The sequence below is a fragment of the Solea senegalensis genome, linkage group LG1, assembly GCF_019176455.1.
Source record: "Solea senegalensis isolate Sse05_10M linkage group LG1, IFAPA_SoseM_1, whole genome shotgun sequence".
NCBI classification, from domain to species: Eukaryota; Metazoa; Chordata; class Actinopteri; order Pleuronectiformes; family Soleidae; genus Solea; species Solea senegalensis.
This window is the reverse complement of record NC_058021.1, coordinates 24,259,603-24,280,605: the sequence shown is the minus strand read 5'-3', so window position 1 is coordinate 24,280,605 and position 21,003 is coordinate 24,259,603. Positions and strand designations below refer to the sequence as shown.

Sequence of the window (21,003 nt, the reverse complement as noted above, 5' to 3'; positions counted from 1 at the left end):
GATAGTCCTTTGTGTTTTTGCCTCCAATTATGCCAAAGCACTTCTCTGATGACTGTAAAGGGAAGTATTGATTCTACTTAAAGTTGCAACAGAAAAGGAGAAAGGCATGGACAGGGTGGGGAATATGTTAACAATTTGGGGAAAAAAAGAAAAATCAATATTCAAATGACTCCCGTTATTGATTTATAATTAAGTCTTAATTGCGGCTAGGTTGGACTTACAAACCACCCCGTGACAATACCGCGGAAAGAAGATAGGGAAACATTATTGATACACTTTAACAGCAGTGGTCACCCAGACATTGATTTAACCGGTTCTGCGGTGCCTTTGGCATGCACTGAGGATCTAAATGCACATACATTTGAGGAGACACACACACACACACACGCTTGAGTAAAAAACACCTGCATGCACAAACCAACACACGCGCCTATAAGTGAATGAACACGGAATAATTAACCTTCATCTGGTTCGAGTCAGATCTGCCTAATCTGCACACTGGACTCTGTGTTAAATATGTGTGTGAGTGTGTGTCTGTTGTAATTACAGCATGGACGTTGAATGTGATTGACTTCCTAATAATTGGTGGAGGTGTTTGAATGTGCATGCATGCTTTTTTTTATTTATTTATTTATTTATTTATTTATTTATTTACGGTTCACTTGTGCTTTGTCATCGTTCCGTGTGCCTCGGCTCGCGTGGCAAATATGCGAGTGTGGGTTCTTGCTCAAAAATATGTGTGTGTGTGCATGTCCCCACGGGCCTAATCAGGTATCAGATACCTTTTGTTTTGGGAGCTCATTGATGGATGAAATCTTTATCTGTGCTATTGATCAGGAGGATGCAGGTCCTAAACTGTCTGTCTAGCTGCCTGCCTGCTCCAGCTCTAACAAGATTGCCAGGGCTGAGTATATCAGTTAACATTTAATCAATGGCAGCTTAAGACACTGGGGCTAAGGGAAAGAAGCCCCCCGCTTCAGCCCCCTGCCCCAAACCATTACCAAGGATTGAAAGGGAGCTATACGTGTGTGTGTGGGTTCCTCATGATTACAAGGGATTGGGTCTGCTTGATCACATGTCTTCGGGGGACAGAGGTGTGTGAATGTTTGCGTCAGTGTTTACAGGCGGGCGAGTGCTGGCTTGTCGATACATGTTAATATGTCAAAAATGCCAGAGGGGGCGGCATGTGCTGGGCTGCTTGTTGTGCCGCTCCGAAAGAAAATAGGGAAACTCAATGACGTGACTGATGTGTTAAGAAAATCGCCATTCAAATCAAGTAGAGGCTTCGAATTGGACATGCCTGCGTGAGAAACACACACGCACACGCTCACTCACACACACTGCAGTTGAAAGATATGATATATTAGGCAATGCATGATTTTTTGTTTCTGCTTTGCTTGCAAAAAGCCCCCTCATGGTAAAATGCAAAAAAAAAAAGAATAGGAGAGTCAGCAAAAAAAGAAATATTATCAGTCAGACCTTTTTTCCTTTGCTTTTAATATTACCATCAGCTCATCTTACCATAAATGAAACCCCATCAGATATAAGACGCAGATCCTTCATCTCCCTTCTCATATTTTTTCCCTTTCACGCTATCGCCTGACCTCATCATCATCATCATCATCAAATATCATTTTGAGGGAGTTAAAAATGTACTCGTGGGTCGTCTTTGCCTATGTCTGCAAGGTACAGAAAACATGTGTTGGTATGTGTGTGTGTATTTGTCTGGGGGTTGCTCTGATCGGGGAAACCCCTCTCACGTCGCTGCCTTTCGTCCAAAGCCTGGGAGATTCCCACCACCAAAAATCAATGTGTGTGAGAGCATATGTGCGCCTGTGTGTGTGTGTGTGTGTGTGTGTGTGTGTCAAGGTTTTGTAAGACAAATCTCTCCAGCATGCGCCGCTTTAGTGCTATTGAACCAAGCTTCGATCACTCGGCCACTGTGAATAATGCAAGGGAGGCTACTGCTCACTTACAGCAAAGGATGCTTGCGTGCGTGTGTGTGTGTGTGTGCGGGTGTGTGACAGGATGGTCCTTTCTCCTCGCAAATGTTCCAGGGCAGTTCTTCAACGTTGCCGCACTTGGCCCTCTTAATCTCGTGTCAGATACAGGAACTCCCACATTGATACTGTCTCTTTGAGTGCGTGCGCCACATGTGCGTGTGCAAGTGTGGACGCTGGAGGCTTCTCCAGTAGATGCGAAGAGCTTAACTCAAGCAGACAGCTCAGGCCTGCACTTTGACACGCCCTGACTCATTACATACAGCCAGCACACAGCGGAGTATTGTCATTAAAAAAGACAATTAGATATGAAGTCAAGGGAGCATCACTTACACACGCGGACACACACGCGCTCGCGAACACACAGTGCAGGATATATAGGTAAATACACTCTCGTCTTCATATCCCCAGGTACATAAAGCGGAGATATTAAAAATAAGGACGTAACAGAGTAATTAAAATGATTCCGTGTGACGCGTGTCTATGTGTGTGTGTGTGTTTTTTTCACGTGCGCTTCTGTTAATTAAGCTGAATGATCTGATATGACACAAACCGTAATGCTTTAATGGTGTCCTATACTTGATGTGGCTGGAGGGGACAGTTGATGGGGCTGTAGGGAGAGGCAGGACGACACACACACACACACAAACAGATACAGCTGCTCACTGGCCCTGCCTAAGAGGAACATCTCCTTTTTTTTTCGACATAATTATCTGTGTCATCACTTATGAGGCAATTAAACAAACATCAGTTCCTATTTCCTCTCCCTCTGTCTCTTCTCTCCTCGTCCACTTCCTCATCCTCCCATCTTCTGCCATCTGTGTTCCCATTGCAGCTCCTCCACTCTTTTTTTTTTTTTTTAATTTTTTTATTTAATCTTCTCCCTGCTCCTCTCTCCCCCCCAACACCACCACCCACTGACACCCATGCCACTCCAGGCCCCGACACTCCTCGTCAACACCCCTCCTCCTGTGTGACTCCAGACAAGGTTTCAATTTCAGCATGCTGATTGTCTCATTGCCGACTCTATGCATGTCTAACACTTACTGGCACTCTGGGGACTGGCAATACACACCATAGAATGCCTATTACACTCCCACATGTTTCTGGCGAGCGTGTGTTCATGCTTGTGTGTGTGCGTGTGTGTGTGTGTGTTTGTGTGCAAAGGGTGATGAGGGTGTAAAATGGCTATTACGCTGAGAGTCTGGTCTCTTACACTGGAGAGAATTCTCTGCCGCCTAAAGAGCAGAAAATTGCAACGCTCCTCTTCCTCACTCTCCATTAACCTGCTTTTGAAACAAAGGCCTGGCCAAGGTGTGTGTGTGTGTGTGTGTTTATGTGTGTGCGTCCTTGCCCATAAAGCATCTTATGGACCCAACCAAGCTGAAACCTTAAAATCTCTTTGTTACCTGTTATGTGCACAGGCTATGTTTAGCCAAGTGCACTTGTTAATGCCGCCTTGTATTCACTTTTCTTCAACCCCCCCCCCAATTGTACAATTATATATTTTTAATGCACTTAAATTAACTTTTTTTTCTTCCCATTCTCACCCTCCGTCCCTCGTAAAAACAGTCAAAGAGAGATGACATTTTATGAGGGGCTTCAAGACGACTAAAGCGGCAGACATATTTGTATAATTTGCACAAAGACATCCACATCAAAGCCCAAATCCAGTCCCAAGCTCATTCAACGGATTTTTATCAGTCTATCCATTTCTTGTGCCTTTTTTCCCCCTGCACAACATCCTTCCCCTCTCTCTCCGTGACGTTCCTCTTTTCTCTCTCTATTTTCAGAATGTTATTAGGACATGATAAAAGCAAAAGGGATGTCATGACACAGTACCCCCTGTTAGCATTAGGAGGTGGGAGAGAAACCGAACGAGAGAACGAGGAGGGGTGATGGGGTTTGTGGGGGGGATGAAAGAGATTTGTCTGGAAATGATTGCTCACAAGGCACTGATTCTCTGCTTTAATCTCGCACAGTGTGCTCAAATTTCCTATTAGGGAGATGAAGAAAAGGAGAGAGAGAGATGGGTCTTATTCACATAGGTGGGGAGGTGAAACCATAGCATGTCTCTCAGTGTTTGCTTAAAAAAAGATACAGCACATTTCTCCAGCTCTGTGTAGAGATGTGCACAATCCTAAATTTCTTTTCTAAAATTGGTTTTAGGGCAATTTGTTGTTGTTAACTAAGCAGTGAAGAGGAACAGCTTCGCCGCTGAACTGCTTCAGGGTCACATACAAAGGCACTGACAGCTGCTGTAGCTGCAAAGCTTCCTCCGGGCAGTGACGATTAGCCCTGGCTATAGGTAATCAATAGCTGCTATCAATTCCATACCGCCAATTGATAGATGAAGTAAAGGAAACAGAGGAGAGTGAGGATGAAGGGAGGAATTTGTTGCTGCTGTAGAAAAATTCTACCTGACAATACTACTATCTTATGCTTGTTTTTTTCCCCTCATTTGTGAGAGAGTGTGTCCAGACTCCGGCTGCCTCAAATGTCCATCTGTGAATTGTATCATAGCAGTCTGAGATTAGTGGCTGCTTGGACCCAGTGAGCATATTGCCTGGTTACCGTGGCTCCGGCTCCACACAACCCTCCTCCCATCACTGGATTGTTTGTCTTAATGCTATGTGACATGACCCATTGTTTTGTCCATCTGTGGTTAAGAGTCAATGGACACTGGGTGTATGAGGGTAGTGAGGAGAGAAAAGAATGGAGGTAGGGGAGAAGAAAAATAAAGAGGAGCAGGGAGTAAGGGTGGGTGTGTGTATGTGTGTGTGTGGTGGTCGACGAGAGCTCAGAGGTGAAAAGATATCAAAAGAGAGTGCAACATTACTATGTTTTCAATATGGTCCTCCTCGGACTTTAAGTTCACCACTTCCTTTACCAGGGTCTTTCCATATGGCGCGGAGCCTGGAGCACTTTGTGATATCACTGATGTGAAAGACGTCCTGGCCCTGTGACGCCAGCTCACTCTTCAAAGACTAAAGTCATATTTACTATGCGTCCTCAGAGCCCCACGGCTTTGTATTGTAAATAAGACTAACGTGGCATTGGTCAGGTATGCTAATTCAGATAATCAGTGCAATTTCTGTAAATTATAACTGTCAGTGTGGTGGGCACAGAACCTTGGCGGAAAACATGAGGGAACAATTTAGCCCGGGTAATACCCCTCCACTGAAGAGCTGCTCAACTCAAAGAAAAACAATCGGCCTGAGCCCATACCGCCCCGACACACCATTTCAAAAATAGTTTATGGTGAACGAGGTTCATTTTTTCAGAGGCACAAGTCAGGCTGCTGCCTTTTTTTCTATGTGCACACACAGACCGCAAAGTAATTATAATTCGCTTGGATGGAATTATTCAAAAAATGGCCACATCTTTTACGCTCAGCCATAGAGAATATGGTTTTGGGAAATTTGGGGTAAATTGCTACTTGCTGAAAATATAATAATATACATATATGTATGTGTCTTATTTTGATTTGACAAATGATTTAAAATGCAGTGTATTGTCTCCAACTAATTGCACAGCAATAAAAAAAACTACATACTTCACAAAAATCCTCTTGGGTAAAATCACATCACTCTCATCAGAATAGTTTTTCTCGGGAACTGCATTTTTACTCATGCTGGGCACATAAAATAACATTCCACATTTTTATTACGCGAGAAATGGATCCTGCCTCGGTGAAATCTGTGGACTGCACCCTTTTATGTAAGTAACGTCCTGATTCACAATAAATGAAAAGGAAAAGGTCACTAATAAGTTGTTAACTGGAGATAATCGGCTGCATGTAAGCAAATCAATACGCAACATAATCAGCTGCCATAACCTATTATGGCCACTTCTAAACATTGATATGTAATGAAAACATGGCGAAGAGTGATGAAATATCCCAGAGAAGCACAAAAATAGTATCTGAAAGTGGACAATGCTGTCCTTTGATGAGCCAGTCGCTGCTCTCACCTACTGCTTTCAAATGACCACCACTGTGCTGTGCTAACTCTGGTGGTTATTTAGATCTGGGTGTGTGTTGCATCCTTTCTCTCACTCCTCCTGCCGTCCGTGAATGTTTATGTAATGGCCACAAATTACTGAGACAAACCCTGGAAATAGACTTCTGTCTGAGGAGGAACCTCTTCGAAAAAAAGAGGAGAGAACCGCCGGAATGGCGAAACCGTCGCCACCACCCAGAGGAAAAAAAAAGGAAAAAAAAAGTACATGATGCAGGAGTGAAAGTGAGGAGGGAAAACCTAATACCTCAGAATATGCCTCGGTGTCATCACATCATGCTCTCTGGATAAACGCATGGTGCTTTCCCACATTGAAAACTGAATAGTTGCTTTTTGTGTTCGAGGTGCTTTGAGTCATGTGGGTAAATTTTGGGGAAAAAGGAATGTAAAGATGGCACACTAGCTCTCTGTCCATTTTCCATTATTCCCTGTGTTTGACACACACACACACACACACACACACACACACACACACACACACACACACACACAGACAAACGCACACACACACACAAACACATGTAAGGACGCTAAGTGTCCATTAGGCTCAGTTTTTAGCCTAGAGCTGCTATGTAAATGGTTAGCACAGCCACGCTAATTCAACTAGGACCAAAAATGTCCCAGAGCCTTATCACTCAGAGAAAACAAAAGGCTCTGGCTACACACATGCACATACTCACATGTACACATACACACATCCATCCATATGCACATGATAAAAGTGTTATTGGTGTCTCTAAGTCAGAAGAGGTCTTTTGTTTAAAAAGGGGACTCAGACAAAGAGGGTCTTCTCCCTCCCTCTCTCTAATGCATGGTCGGTGGTAGCGGTGGTGGGGGTGTTTAGAGGGATGGAGATGTGAGGGCGGTGGGGTGGTGGACGGATGGATGACAGGCTGGGCTCTCAGAAATAATTACCTCCATAAGATCCCGTCTCTCTTTCCTTTTTTGTGAGGGACGGAGGGAATGAAAGGGGGAGAAAATGACAGAAAGTAAAGTATGCAGAAAAGGCCCTAGTGTTTCTGCTTGGTCTGGCTTATGAGGAGCTTTACACATGATGGAGCAGAGGGCTAATGGGCGAGGAGGACACACATAAAAAACACTCTCATTGCACAAATACACACACACACACACACCTCCTCCCCGTGCTCTTTAGGGCTAAAAAGAAAGAGTCAAAGGGAGAAAAATCACAGTAAAAGCTAAACTTCACAGACTGTTAATGTCTATAAAATCCCGCTAAACTGATTATTTAAATTATACTGTGCAGTCAATGATGGAATATCCATGACGCACAATCTGTCATATTTTTAAACAGCTGCATTCAGGGTGTAACTTCATTATGGAGCTGAAAAGGGCAGAAAAAAAATCTAATTTCTCTAACAACTTTTGGATGACCCTCAAAGCAAAATGGCCTCCGAGTCCTCCATGTTGAGAGGCAATTCATTTTTGCATTCTCTTCTGATACAAACTCTAAAAAAAAACAACTCAATTTTCTTCAACACTTCTAATTGTACACAGACAGAGAGAGGCAATTTATCTCAGCATCGAGGGAACAGTGGGCTTTTTGTCTCTAAAGGACACAGCTCAAAGTTTGTGGTTGCTGTGTAGGGATTAGGGATTTGGTGACCACATATGAACAAGTACACACACGCACGCACGCATACTTCACTTTGACTTAAAGGTGGCATTTACGCCTGGGTCAAGACGCACAGCAACTCGTCAACGGTTCTCAGGTAAACATGCACCCGCAAACACATGCATCAGCATGCACACATTACAGTCCAGCAGACGTGTTTTCTGCACACCCCGTCTTTGTTTAAAACACCTATATGCTTGCTGTGCGTCCCTGCAATACTATATCCTTAATTAGGCCATAAAATCAGCATCAAAATTGTTTAATGAAAGCCATTCACGTGTACATAAAGTCCAGAGCATTAGAACTCTTATTCCCAAATGGGCCTATAATTATCTGGCTTGGTTCCAGGTCCCGGGCTTTAAGGGAAAGATACCGGTCAGCACTTAAATTAATCTTTTTCATACCAGTCTCTAATGAACAGAAAGTGCTCGAGTCAGGAGTTGCAGCCCCAGAAAACTAACAGCACGCACGCACGCACGCACACACACACACACACAAATAGAGTGTCCTCACAGTGAACACTGGCTGGAAATGTTGCCTACTATAGAGCCTTTTCCATCGGTGAACACGTTCACATCATCTATCACTATATGAGCCTAAAGCAGCTGTAATTTACCTTTTCTTCCAAATAGAATAAACTAACATGCAGTGGTAGCATGTGTAGTCGTGTTTCCTGAAACAGAAGGGGCTCATTTGAGAGAAAAAACAAACAAAACAACTTCTCTCCGGTGCAGAACAAGACTAAAACCTCTATTTCTTACATTAACTTTGACAGTTTGAGCTCTAGTTGACACACTTTTAACTCCCCCTCTCCGCCAACACCTGCCAAACGTCTACGGTCTACAAGGACATTCCCTTGAAAAATTTACCATGTACCTTGTGAAAGAATACTGTTGTTCACTAAAAATTATATAGAGTGGGCAAAAGGAGGGCATCCAAAAAAAAGTGGATTAACATTTTGGACGATGCCAGCGTCCACTTTTAGCTTTGCTCTGGCTTCCTCATGGAAATTCACCATGAGGCATCAAAGTATGAAATGGACCCAAGCAACAAATATGGTGTGTTTTAAGAGCGGAACATTTGGAATAGGTGCAGCGGGTGAATATTGCTTTTGACAGTTTTAAAACCTGGTTGCACTCACTGGGTTTGAGATGTAAAAAATGAAAAGAAGGGGAGGAGAAGGAGGCTTGAAGCTTGGGTTAGCGTTCTCGATGAAAAAATAGACAGGAGCGAGCAGCAGAGAGAGAGGGAGATGGAATGAGAAGAACAAAAAAGGACGGAGAGGGAGTGGGGGGAACATCCAAAAAAAAAGAGGGCAAGAGAAAGAGAGAAAAGTGTGAGGGTGTGTGCATGTGTGTGTGTGTGTGTGTGTGTGTGTGTGCCGGGGAGGTAATGATTTATCTAAGCATGCTTTTCTTCTGCTTCTGCTGCACCCTAAATCTCACCGAAACTTTGATCCATGGGTAATTAAAACCAAACGTACACCACCACGGTCTCAATTTCAGGTTTGGGAGCCCCTCTCTTGTCTATGTGTGTGTGTGTGTGTGTGTGTGTGTGTGCGCGCACATGTTCTAATTCACACATGTTTCTAAGCGCCCGGGCCGCCATCTGTTCTGAGAGTACATGTACAGTATAAACAGGACACTTTGGGGATCACAGAGTCATGCAGAAACTCACATCCACACACACACACACACACACACACCTACGCGCTTGCACACACAGATGGATGCATGGACTAATGCTATGCTGGAATGCTAATCAAAATGTGTTACCCAACTCCCTCCCCCCCTTAACCACCGCCGCCACCCCACCCGCTCCTTCAGGTCAAGCAAAGCAAAAACAAGTTAAGCGCTCATTTTCTCCCAGCAGCATTAACATAGGGATGACTAAATAATGGACCCTGACTCTCCGTCTTCTGGTTTAAATTACAGCGCAGCCCCCTCCCCTTACACCCTGCAACCCCTCACCAACCGTCCACCCCCACTCAAAGAAAAACGATTAATCTTTTTTTTTTTTGTCTCTCTGAATGTTTTACAGTTCTGTTACACTTATTAGCTGCTGGCAGGACGGAGACTCTTAAATGAAAGCCAAATTGCTTTGGTCATGAGAAAGGAAATGAAAGCTCACTCCAGGGAGAGACTGTGTAGCCGTAGCATACGTGTATATATATATATATATATATATATGTGTGTGTGTGTGTGTGTGTGTGTGTATGTGAGTAACATGTGTGTGTGTACAGGACTTTTTTACCATGAGATCCTCCCAAGGTGAAATTTCATGAGCTGACTGCCTGCCTGGGATGTCCCCGTGCACGGGACAGCGTGTGTGTCAGTGTGTATATACGTGTGCGTGCTGCAGATTTAAGTGCGGCAGCCTAATAGGAACAGCATGCTCATTTTGGAGAGATTAGGGCGAATGGACGGGTCTGTATCAAAAGACGTGATCTGGATATGAAGGCCAAAGGACGGAGGGAGGGAGGGAGGTTTGACGGACTAAAGACAGAGTGGTGCAACAAAACGAGGAAAAGACTTGGGATGGGAGGAGTAAAAAAAAAGAAGGATCTGACTTCGAATGAAAAAAGTGACCACTATGAAATCAGAAGGCAGGAGAGCAAAAAGGCAGTAAGAAAATTGGGATGTGTGAGTGATGAATTAGAAACATATATGAAAAAAAAGACGTGTGGAACATGAACGCAAACCCAAAAATAGCCTTAGAAATAGCAAAAGAACAAGTTAAACAAACAGATTAAAGAAACACAGACCTTGGCTGGAGAGCGACTCCTTGACTTGGAACAGCTCGTGTAAGCTCAGTCCGTCCTCGTCTCCTCCCAGGCCTTGCTGGTGCAGCTGGAGTTTCCTCAGTCCTTCGTTCTGCTGGTGGCGAGGTGAGCGACTGTGCTGCACCAGGTTGAGGCGAGCCTTAGTGGAGTAGTCGCACAGTGAGCAGTAGTAGACACACAACTCCGGGTTGTACGCACTGTCCAGCTTCTGCAAGTGCTGCGGAACAGAGGAGAGAGCAGATGTCAGACAGTGTTCAAGTTTTAGATTATTCTATGAATAATTTCTATTATTCTAATATCTTAGGTAAAACACATTTTGTCTACAAAGTGATCTCTTTGGTTTTTGTGCTTCAAAAACCTTTAAATCCACATCCTTTTTTAAGTTTGCAGCCACTGAGTCAGTGCACAGAAATCCCATTTCTCTGGCTTCATACAAGCCAGCAGAAACTTGGCCCATTATATTCTCTAATGTGCTAAAAAGTAAGGCTGCAGAAAAACTTCTACTTCAACTGCAAACCGCAAAAAGATTAGATTGTAAAAGTACAAATTAAAAGCAAGATTGGTGCCTCTTCAATCCCGTGGATAAACTTAATTTTGCATTTTAATTTCAAACAGAGGGAACACTGAAAAGAGTGTGGCAACAGTAGCTGTGTTTAGTTTAGACACCACACGCAGCTTCAAATTAACTGGATAAGTTTAAGGTGACGCGAGGATTAAAAACACACAAAAAGTCAGTTACGAGGTTGAGTTAAGAACAGGTTCTGTCTTTAACGTGCACATTGTCCAGAACTCCTCATTGTTGGCAGCTGTGGGGATTTCTCATTCAATGTGTGCTGTCAGTTGCAAGCCCTTAATTTCCAGTTGCCTCTTTAATGGCACTGCAGCCATGCAAAGCTACCCCCTACCTCTTGCCCTGCCCCAGTGTGTGTCTGTGTGTAGATGCACACAAACGCACACACACACTCCTGCCCCCCATCCCACCTTGCCCTACTGCCATACACCCAGTCAAGCCAAGCATATCAAGTGTGCCTCTGTTGTTGCTGCCGGGCTAATGAACAATGCACAAAAACAAAAGACCAGGCCAAGCTTTTATTATCTGATCCTCTCTGAGGGGAGGGAGAGGGGGAGGCAGGGAGGGAGGGAGACACAGGGAGGAAAAGAGAGCAAGGCAAAGAGACAGAGACACAGAGGTGGCTCATGAAGGTTAGTTTATGCTTTGTTAAGATTTATTCATATGGCCATGTGAGAAACAGGTGCAGGCTTCTGAGTGTGATTTAATACACAAAAAGGTGCATGTGTGTGTGTGTGTTTATGTGGAGTGTACCAACTCTCCATTATCATGTTTTCTATAGGAAGATGTTTCCTTCCTGAATCACAGGAAAAGTTAGCGAGGTAATATTTTCTTTGGAGCATTTTTACGTCATGTTATGTGGAGCAAAACGTGTGAGAGAGAGAGGGACTGGAAAAAAAACATGTGTGATTTGTGTGTGTGTGGGAGGGGGGTAGCGTTAGCTGCAGGTGTGTGCGTTCTGACCACCCCCCCTTCCATTTTTCCCTCTTCCTCCTTTGACAAATAGGGATTAGCAACATAGCTACAGCCGCTAACACATCTTTTCTCTCTGTCTCTCCCTCTTTCTTTCTTTTGGAGGAAATCTAAGAAGGTTTTTCTCACGAGACGGTGGGACGTCCCCTCACAGTCAGAGGCCCTTTCAGAAGTCTTAAGTTTTAATTAAGTCAGAGTTGTCAGAAGAAAGCTCTCCTAGTCCAGGGCTCAGGGCCATTAATTACAGCTATCTTTGTTTCTCTGTGAAAGGAGGCCTCCCTCGCTCCTTCTCTCTCTCTCTCCCTGTCTTTCTCTTTGGTTCTTTTCTTTCTTCTCCTCCCTCCCTTGCAGAGGAACCGGGCTGCTGAGCCTTACCCTGGAAACCACACACACGTGTGCTCAAAGAAGTAAACATGCGCTCAGCGCACACAAATATGCAAACACAATAAGGTTTGAGTTTATGTCTTTTCATTAGAATGTAAACCTTTCAAATTAGTTTCGAGAATTTTCCTAAAATACAGTTTTGAAATGTAACCACCAGTCATCTTGTTCTCAGGCCTTCAGAAGGACTTACTTCTACAATGTCATTTGTTCCGCTGTCAGTACACGATAAAAACATTATAAAATCAACGGCTGTGAAGTGCACTCGTGTCTGAAGGCCACTCCAGTGTACTTATTTCGTGACTATTCTGATTAAAATGGGGGTAGACGTCAAAGTTGTACAAAAAAAAGTAATCAAACAAGGCCTTACTTTCCCTCAGTGACAACCGTCCGCTCAACTGGCACCTCACATAAGAATGTAACAGAGCATGTGTTTTGTTAAGCTTTTCTAGTAGCTAAGAATAACCATTAAAGTAATTATTTTGGATCAAAATGGAAAAAAAGAAGAAAATAAATCGCATAAATCAAACGTGGTCAAAAATACACATCCTTTAATGTCTCAACTTATGGGATTCTATTTGTTTTTATGATATGAGGCTTCAGCTAAGAGTAGCTGAATGATATACTTGGGGTTTGAACTGGGCTGCCAGATAGGTTTAGACCTAATATTAATTCTCTCCCCATCAGCACATTCCAGAGGGTTTGTTTAAGACCTAAACTAGAGGCTGTCTGTCGTTCTCTGGCACTCCGCAGGCCTGAAATGCAGGCGGTCTGGTGATCACAGGCCAGAACATCCATGATTTATGAACTTTTAAAGGAGCACTTTGACTCCTGCCAGGCGTGGGCTGTGTAATGCATATTCAAACACACAAACACACTGTTCCTGCTCCTGGGTTTGCGCCTGTGTGTGTCTGCTTGAAATGTGTATGTAATTTATGCCGCAGCTGATCAGTGCGCGTGGATATATCCGCTGCGCGTTACGTTTGTGCCATATGAGTGTTGTGCATGTGTGTTGTGCGTGCAGAATCGTGGGGGGGGGTGGATGGGGGGGCACATCCCTGTCAATATGGCACCTCTCCAGAGTGCCTGGTGGTTAATTGTTGGGGATTAGTGTTTGGCAAACAACCAAATAAGCTAACACTCCCCATGGGCCAATCAAAATGGGCTAAACAGCACTCCCTGGGTGGACCTAAACATGGCACAGACATCTCTGGATGGTGTAGGAGGTGAATACACCCCCCCACCCACCCCCAACACAAGGGACGCAATTTATGACAGTGAGGACTTCCTGATTACCTGTCAAAGACACAACATTGTCAGCACTGTGACACACACAAACGCACTGAAAGAGGGGAGGATAGTCAGATGACAGGTAAAACGGGGTTTGTCTTGTGTAGCAGTTTGCTGCTGCAGTATATGTGTGTATGTGGGTGAGGATGACAGAGGACTGTATTCATTATGCAGAATGAGATGTTTACAAAACACCTTTCCTTTCTCACACACACACCATAGACACAAACGCGTACATCTCCCCCCTCTGCTCGCTCCCGAGGTTTGTTGGGAATAAAGCAGCACTGCTGTCTCATATTCATTTGTTCTATCTGTGGTGACAAAGCTGCCTCATTAACTGAATTCTTAATAAGGCACGGCAAAAGACATCTGCTCACAACTTCTTTTATCTTTTGGTGCACATAAGTGTGTGTGTGTGCAAGTGTGTGTTATTCCACAATATAATTTCATTTTTTTGTTTTTCTTTTCCTGTATGTGTGTGAGTGTGTGTGTGTGTGTTTTGGTGCGATTATGCATGAGTAATTTTGACTCACTTTTTTTCATTTTACCTCATAACTGTGCTTTTGTGTCTGTCTATAATTTCAATAATGACATCTTCTTTTTTTTGTCTTTGCCTGTAAATGTGCATGTTCATTGGTAGGATGACAAAAATATATATATTTCTTAAAAACAGTGCAAAGCAGCAGGGTTGTTGTTTTCCTCCATAAACCAAATGACAAATTAGGGTATTCTGTACAAACATGACTCTTTCCTGTCATTAAGTGTAGAACCAGGCAGCTAATGAACACATACTGAAAATAAGAAGCCTCTGCTGCTGCTGCTATGCCTTAATAACAACTATGTGTGTGTAAGGGCATGTGTGTACATGTTTTATATATTTTAAGAATCAGTATGTTCCTGTTTGTGTCCACTAAGAGTATGTGCACACACAAAAAAATGCACACACACACACACACACACACACCCCTACAAAAACAAAAACCTCTTTATCTGCTTTCATCAGTGTTTTCTTTTCCGTGGCATTGTTGTTTGGCTATACCTTTTTTTCTGGAATGTCACCAGCTTCCGGTGCCGTCCCCTGGGCCCCTGGGTGCCATCAGAGACAAAAACAGCCCCACTTGGCCCAGCAAACAACAAAAGCGTGTTTTGTTCCTTGAAAGTATTTTAAACACATACCATCACTGCCTGGAAGGCTGCCAAGTGTAGAATTCCATCAGTGCTACCACCTCCCTAACACATGTTTCTGCTAACCGCCGCTCAGCCCCCAAGAAATAGATGTAACGCAAGATCACTGCCAATGGATTTGCTGGCAGACTGCACTGCTGAAAAAGAGATGCTGAGGGCCCAGGTATGCGCTACCCCGCTTCCACAGTGCTGCACGCACACACACAAAAAAAACAAATATGCAGATAAGGTGTCACAAACAGAAAGTGCTGAATGCACATTGCACAAATTGGCCTTTTTAATGGCAGACGCCGTTGACATGTCACAGGAGGGAAAGCACAGGTGTAAATAATGAAATGAATTCCACTCAGCTGCTTCAGCTTCAAGGTTGTGGTACTTTGCATGCTGGCTCACTGTCTTATTGTCTTACTGGGACACTTGAAGTGAAAAGAGCCACCATTCAGTTACACCTGTGCGCCTGTGCAAAATACCTGCACCCCTCTCCTGCTTTTCTCTTTCTCCTACAAGGCCACAATTGGTGTGTGATATGTGAAAGATGCAGGAAACAAAAATTAACCCAGAGTAAAAACCAGCCCTAAATCCATCTGACCTTTTTCTTTTTTTTCTTATTCGACTCTTTTGTGATGGTTGTCTTTCCTTTCTTTACAAGGCTCTCGGTTTCATAAATGCAAAGAAAAATATTTCCCTGAGATAAATTACCTCTCCAGTTTCTCGTGGCTCTGCCTGCTGGCAGTCACATGTGATCACAGCTCTGAGGCCTGTCCATGAGGTGCAGGGCCCGTGGGCGAGCTTAGCTTAGGTCACCCAATAATAATAAGCATCCATTGCATAATGGCCGCCAAGGCAAATAAATGAATTATCACAATGAGTCTTTCATACAAGCCTTCTGCCGCTTCTCTCCCCTTCTGTGCCGTCTCATTTTTCTATCTCTCCCTTCAACTTGTTCTTTTTTTTCACTCAACTTCTTCTTTCTAATTTGTCAGCAGAAAAAAAAAACATTACAGTGACAGGGCTTTGTGAGAGCTCGGAACATAAAGTCCAGTAATAGCAAAGTTTGTCTGACGTATGGGGTAAAGGTCAATCTGAAGTTCACTGCTTCCTGACCTCTGGCCCTTCTATTGGAAAAATCGGTTATGTTCCTCCCATCACCAACTGTCTCTTATGCTGACACACACACACACACACACACACATATACATACCAGAGCAAGGAAACGAGGGGGAAAAAACAAGCCTGCAATTTTACAACACTATATATTTCTTGTAGTTTTAGTCACATATTTTATTTACTGTCCTAGCAGAAGGGGAATAACAGATTCAAGGAGACAGAGACAACAAATCTTACTTACTTATGGGTGCATGTGTGTGTTAGGTGTCTTGAAAGCCAGTTCACTTCCACCCCCCATGAAAATGGATCAGTATTTACATTAGCATTAGATTTAGACAGCATGGCTCAGCCACTTACTCCCTATTAGCCATCCTGACCTTAGCCCATTAGGGGCTAAAAGCCCCCGCTTGTCTCCATCGCCGCCAGGTGAGACTGACCAGACCTCCCCATTTCCCTAAACCATCTTCTTGCTGAGGTTATCTTTTCCATCGACTCACAATGGGACAAATCATAAAGCGCCGCAGCACAATATCACTGACATGTTAACATTCTTGTGGGATTCATCGTGTTTCCAGTGCTTTGCAAGGGGTGGGATGTTGCTTAAATGTGAACATACTTTTAGGTATGGGTTTTGCCATTTTCCATTCTTTCCAATGTGCAGGGTGAGTTTTGGGAAAATGTAATCTACAGGAAAAAGAAAAAAAGAAAAAAAGGGGGTCTGGAACTTCTTGGCTGGTGCCATCAAAGAGGTTTTCACTGCACTGATGTTGTTATGTTCAACTAAAACTGAAATGAAAGAGAAGGGAAAATATTTTTGGAGTAGCAATGTGTTTTTGCCAAGTTTGTTTTTCTTCACTCCGTTCATAATGGAGAAAATGTTTATTAGCAAGAGTTTGACAAAAGGGAACTTACAGTGAGAGACACTAACTGATAGCTTGAGAGGCGAAGAATCTGAGAATCTATGACAGGGAGAACAAAAGAACAATAGACAGAAAGAGAGAGAGAATGATAGGGAAGAATCTAGACAAGCATAGTCGGGTTCAAATCACTAATTACACATTCCTGAGCCTGTGAAGGGGAGTATTGTTTTTCAGTTAGCCCCTACCCTGTCGCATGGTTTCACTTAGAGCAAAACAAAAGGTACAGGGAACAAAACACAAGCCTAATACCAGGCCCGGCTAATGACAGTGAAATGGGAGAAATTATCCCTGGGGTGGATCCTCGTGAGAAAATGGCTGGTGATTACTGGACAAAGGGAGTTCATTTTGAAACTGTCACAAAATGGCAGACTGCTTCTTTCATTTTTTTTTTTTTTTAATTAAATGAACGCGTTATTGTACTGTTACATGAGCATGAACATATGGGACGCGTGTTTCAAACACTATAAACGACTGTGTAACATTACAGAATCAACTCACCGAGACAAAATGCAGCATTTTAAAACCCTCGAGGGAACAAAAGGTGAGGTTGAGGCCTTATTCCCCCGGAAGCTACATGAGAGTGTGGCTTGTTTTATGCACAAGTGTTTGTGTGTGCATGCTGGAGTGTTACCTCTGCCAGGGAGAGCATAATGGAGGCGCCTCTTCAGCGGCACCGTTTTGCATATTGCTACAGGAAATCAAATGCCTCGCAGTTGACCTACAAGATGGCACACTTAATCCCTCCCCATTTTCTTTATAGAGGGGCGCAAGGTTTTATTCTGCACCGCTGTCTTTTTGTCTACTTTAGCCCTCAAAGCTCAAAACAGTTCATAAACGGCGGCTGTGCATCCCCGAGCACACAGGTAACAATTTTTGACACCTTGTATAAACTTAGTCATCGCCGTTCAACAACCTGGGATGTTCCGTCTGCGGCCATAAACCCATAATGATGAGCTCTGTGCTGTTCCGGCAACAAACAGGACCCCACCATTTTGCACGGGGATTTGGCTGATAGCAGTGGCAGCACTGGGCAGAATCGCCCGGCTGTGGTAGTGTTTGCACAGTCTGTCTAAAGGAAGAACATTGTTTTCCTCTGAAAAAGCCTCAGCCGCAGTCCGCATACCAGCGTCCACTCAACATACCAATGAGCCCTTTGAAGATTACTCAAATGTTTGCCTTTGTCGTCCCCCTCATCCACCCCCACCCCGCCATCCACCCCTATCCCTGGTCCTAACCTAGACTCCTGGCAGAAAAAGTAAAAGGGGAGAAAAGGAGGATGGAGCGGAAAAAAAATAAATCAGATCTTCAGAAAACAGCGGGAGCACAATACCACCCTAAGATTCAAAATGTCCTCTGTAGGGAATGGGCAACCGCTAAAAGGAATAATCACGCTCTGGCCACTGCTCTGCTGATGAACTGAAACGTGTCTTCATGGACAGTCACGTCCTCATCGCTGCGCAAGGTTGAGTCCACAAAAAAGAGTTGACTATGATCTTTACAACGGGTTAATTTAACTAAATGTGTTGAAAACTCAGGACCCCCCACACACACAAACACATAGACACACACCACACATAAACCAACCAACCAACCCACATTAATCCCAAACAAGTAAGTGGGCTTTCTATCAGGTCTATTTCAAAGCATTAGGGATTACCTCACAGAAACTAAGCTGCTTGAACTCACAGGAGGTCAGCGGTATTGTGCCACTGCAGGGTTGGAAGGCCAGTGGTAGACACGGACAAACAGCTGGACAAGGTCAGTTTTTCCAGCTCTCCGTCCATCCCTCTCCCGCCATCATCTCCCTCTTTTTTCACTCCCTCTCTCTCACATTCACCATATAATCAAATATCTCCCTCTACTTATCTATTCTCTGAGCACCTAATGGTTAAAATCAATTACAGCTGGAATGCTGAAATGCCGAATACTGAGCCACATGCTGATAATGACAGAGAGAGTGTGAGGAAGAGAGAGAGAGAGAGAGACTTGGGACTGTTCCAAGGAAGGCACAATTACCTTCAATCGATTGATTATTGATTTGGAAAGGCGTTGAGGAGTATTTCAGTTCAACTTTGTCCATATCAATATCCCGATATATTCATGAGACTGGGAAAGCATAGTTGTGCTATCTAAATACCATTTTAAAGACAATGTAGTGTTTCAGATTATTTCAAGAACAGGAAACCTACTTTTAACACATACAGTCTAAAGTACTCTCACATTTTTTTTTTTAACATTAATGCAAATCAGATGCACATTTTAATGTCAGGTGGTTTCAAAAGTAAAGCGGACATATTTGTCTGATCCTGCTAACGTGATCTGTCTGAGGTGGCTCTGATCAAATCACACCATCAAAAGTGGAGGCAACGTGCCTCCACAGATCATATTTATTTCAGATCATGTGCCTTCTTGATCATTATTTTGTTTTTTGGTTTAAAAAAAGAAAAAAAGAAGAAAAATCTTGTTATCTTTGTCTCAACAGGATGATTAAGACCCAAGAGGAAACAAGGGCCACTCTGTGTGTGTAAGACGGAAATGTGAAGTATGTGCAGAAAAGTGCAAATAGAGACCCCATTCAGACCTGGTATGAACATCCGTCCTCAGTGATCAGATCACGGCCAGATCGCACTAAGTACAGGTCTGAATGGCCCTGATGTGTCCTGAATGCTTGCTCAGATCTAATCACAGAACCGGCTCTAATCAGCGCTCATAGCTTCATTTACAACATTAACGGTGAATTCATTTTTTAACTCACTCAACTCCCCTCATCTTTTTTGTCTTTCTTCTTTTCTTTTACACACACACACACACCCACACACACACACGTGCGCCGTGATTGGATGACTGAGGACAGATGTTAATACCAGGTCTGAACGGAGGCCATAGTAACAGTTCATGTGAACAAGGAGGGAAAACCAAGAAAAAATGGCAAACTCCTGCTTTTTCTTTTGTTCCCACTTCCCAGGGATGTTTCCTTCCTTGCGGTGGTCTGGAAGACACTGGCCCTCCTCCCTTCACACACCCCATAACCCCCCACGCCACCCTTTCTGCTATCGTTCCCATACCTGTCAGCCCCGATCTGCTTCACAGTCGCATGCACATGGACAAATGGCTTGGCCCCGGCCCGGCCCAAATAACCCACAGTCCAGAAAGGGGCGGGGAGTGATTATGAAGAGAATCACATCTGGCTATTAATATGAGAAAACCAGTACTGGCTCTTTCTTTGTCTTACTCACTGAAAAAAACACACCTTTGCTAAAGGGAGAAAAAAGGTACTTTGCAGTCTGTTCCCCATAACTAATTCACAGGAGAGTCAAGATGTATAGAGACAGGGACAGGGGAGCTGGTCAGGGTAATTAAACATTACATATGAGTGTCAGTCAGGACTTGGACCGAAGCTGGACATTTTGTGCGCACACACACACACACACACACACACAGGCTAATGCTATGCCGACCATCTGGTTAAGGCGTTGGAGGAAGAATGGGCGAAACTCTTATTAATATCTATGAGGATTATTAGGAAGAAAGGGGAGGGTGGGGAAGTCTGTCCATCCAAACCTCTCTGTCAAACACACAAAGCAACAGCAACACACACATACACACACTTGCTTTTATGCTTTAATTAGTCGCTACCCTCCAGCCCCCATTTCGCCACGCCTGGACCTCTGAAAGATTTCCATTTTGATCTCTATGCAGGTGAAACTGGAGATGATTTGAATAATGTACTAACTGCCAGAGAGAGAGGAGGGGACACAGCGAGAGACCGGGCAACTTCTAGAAGTGTAAAATGAAAATGAGAGACAGAGCGACAACCTTTTCGACTGAAAACACCGACTTGAACTCTTTGGCGGCAGACCGTGTCATCCGTTTCCATGACACAACATGACAATGTACATCTCGCAGTCAGGTAGCATCTCCGTGTGAAGTATCGCAGAACATTCTATTTTTGAAGAGAATAGCAACTCGTTCAGTCAGTCTGCGAGTGTGAGACAAGGATGCAGTAATGAAGAGCCCATGCCTGGAACAAGTGGACACGGACTCAAGTGTAAAACAGTTACTTGATCACCAAGACGACACTTGTGTGTGCGTGTGGTGTGTGTGTATGGACATATGTATGCGCTCGCTGAGTGTTTGTAATGC

General features: G+C 43.8%; 1 protein-coding gene across 4 annotated transcripts in view; it reads right to left on the bottom strand.

The window, feature by feature from the left end:
- zfhx4 (zinc finger homeobox 4) overlaps positions 1-21,003 on the bottom strand; it is an 82,743-nt gene that overhangs the window by 27,444 nt on the left and 34,296 nt on the right. For all 4 annotated transcript variants that reach the window (XM_044041267.1, XM_044041258.1, XM_044041276.1 and 1 more), the window contains exon 6: positions 10,417-10,651. In XM_044041267.1, the coding sequence (XP_043897202.1) occupies positions 10,417-10,651 (235 nt within the window). The remainder of the gene's footprint in view (positions 1-10,416; positions 10,652-21,003) is intronic.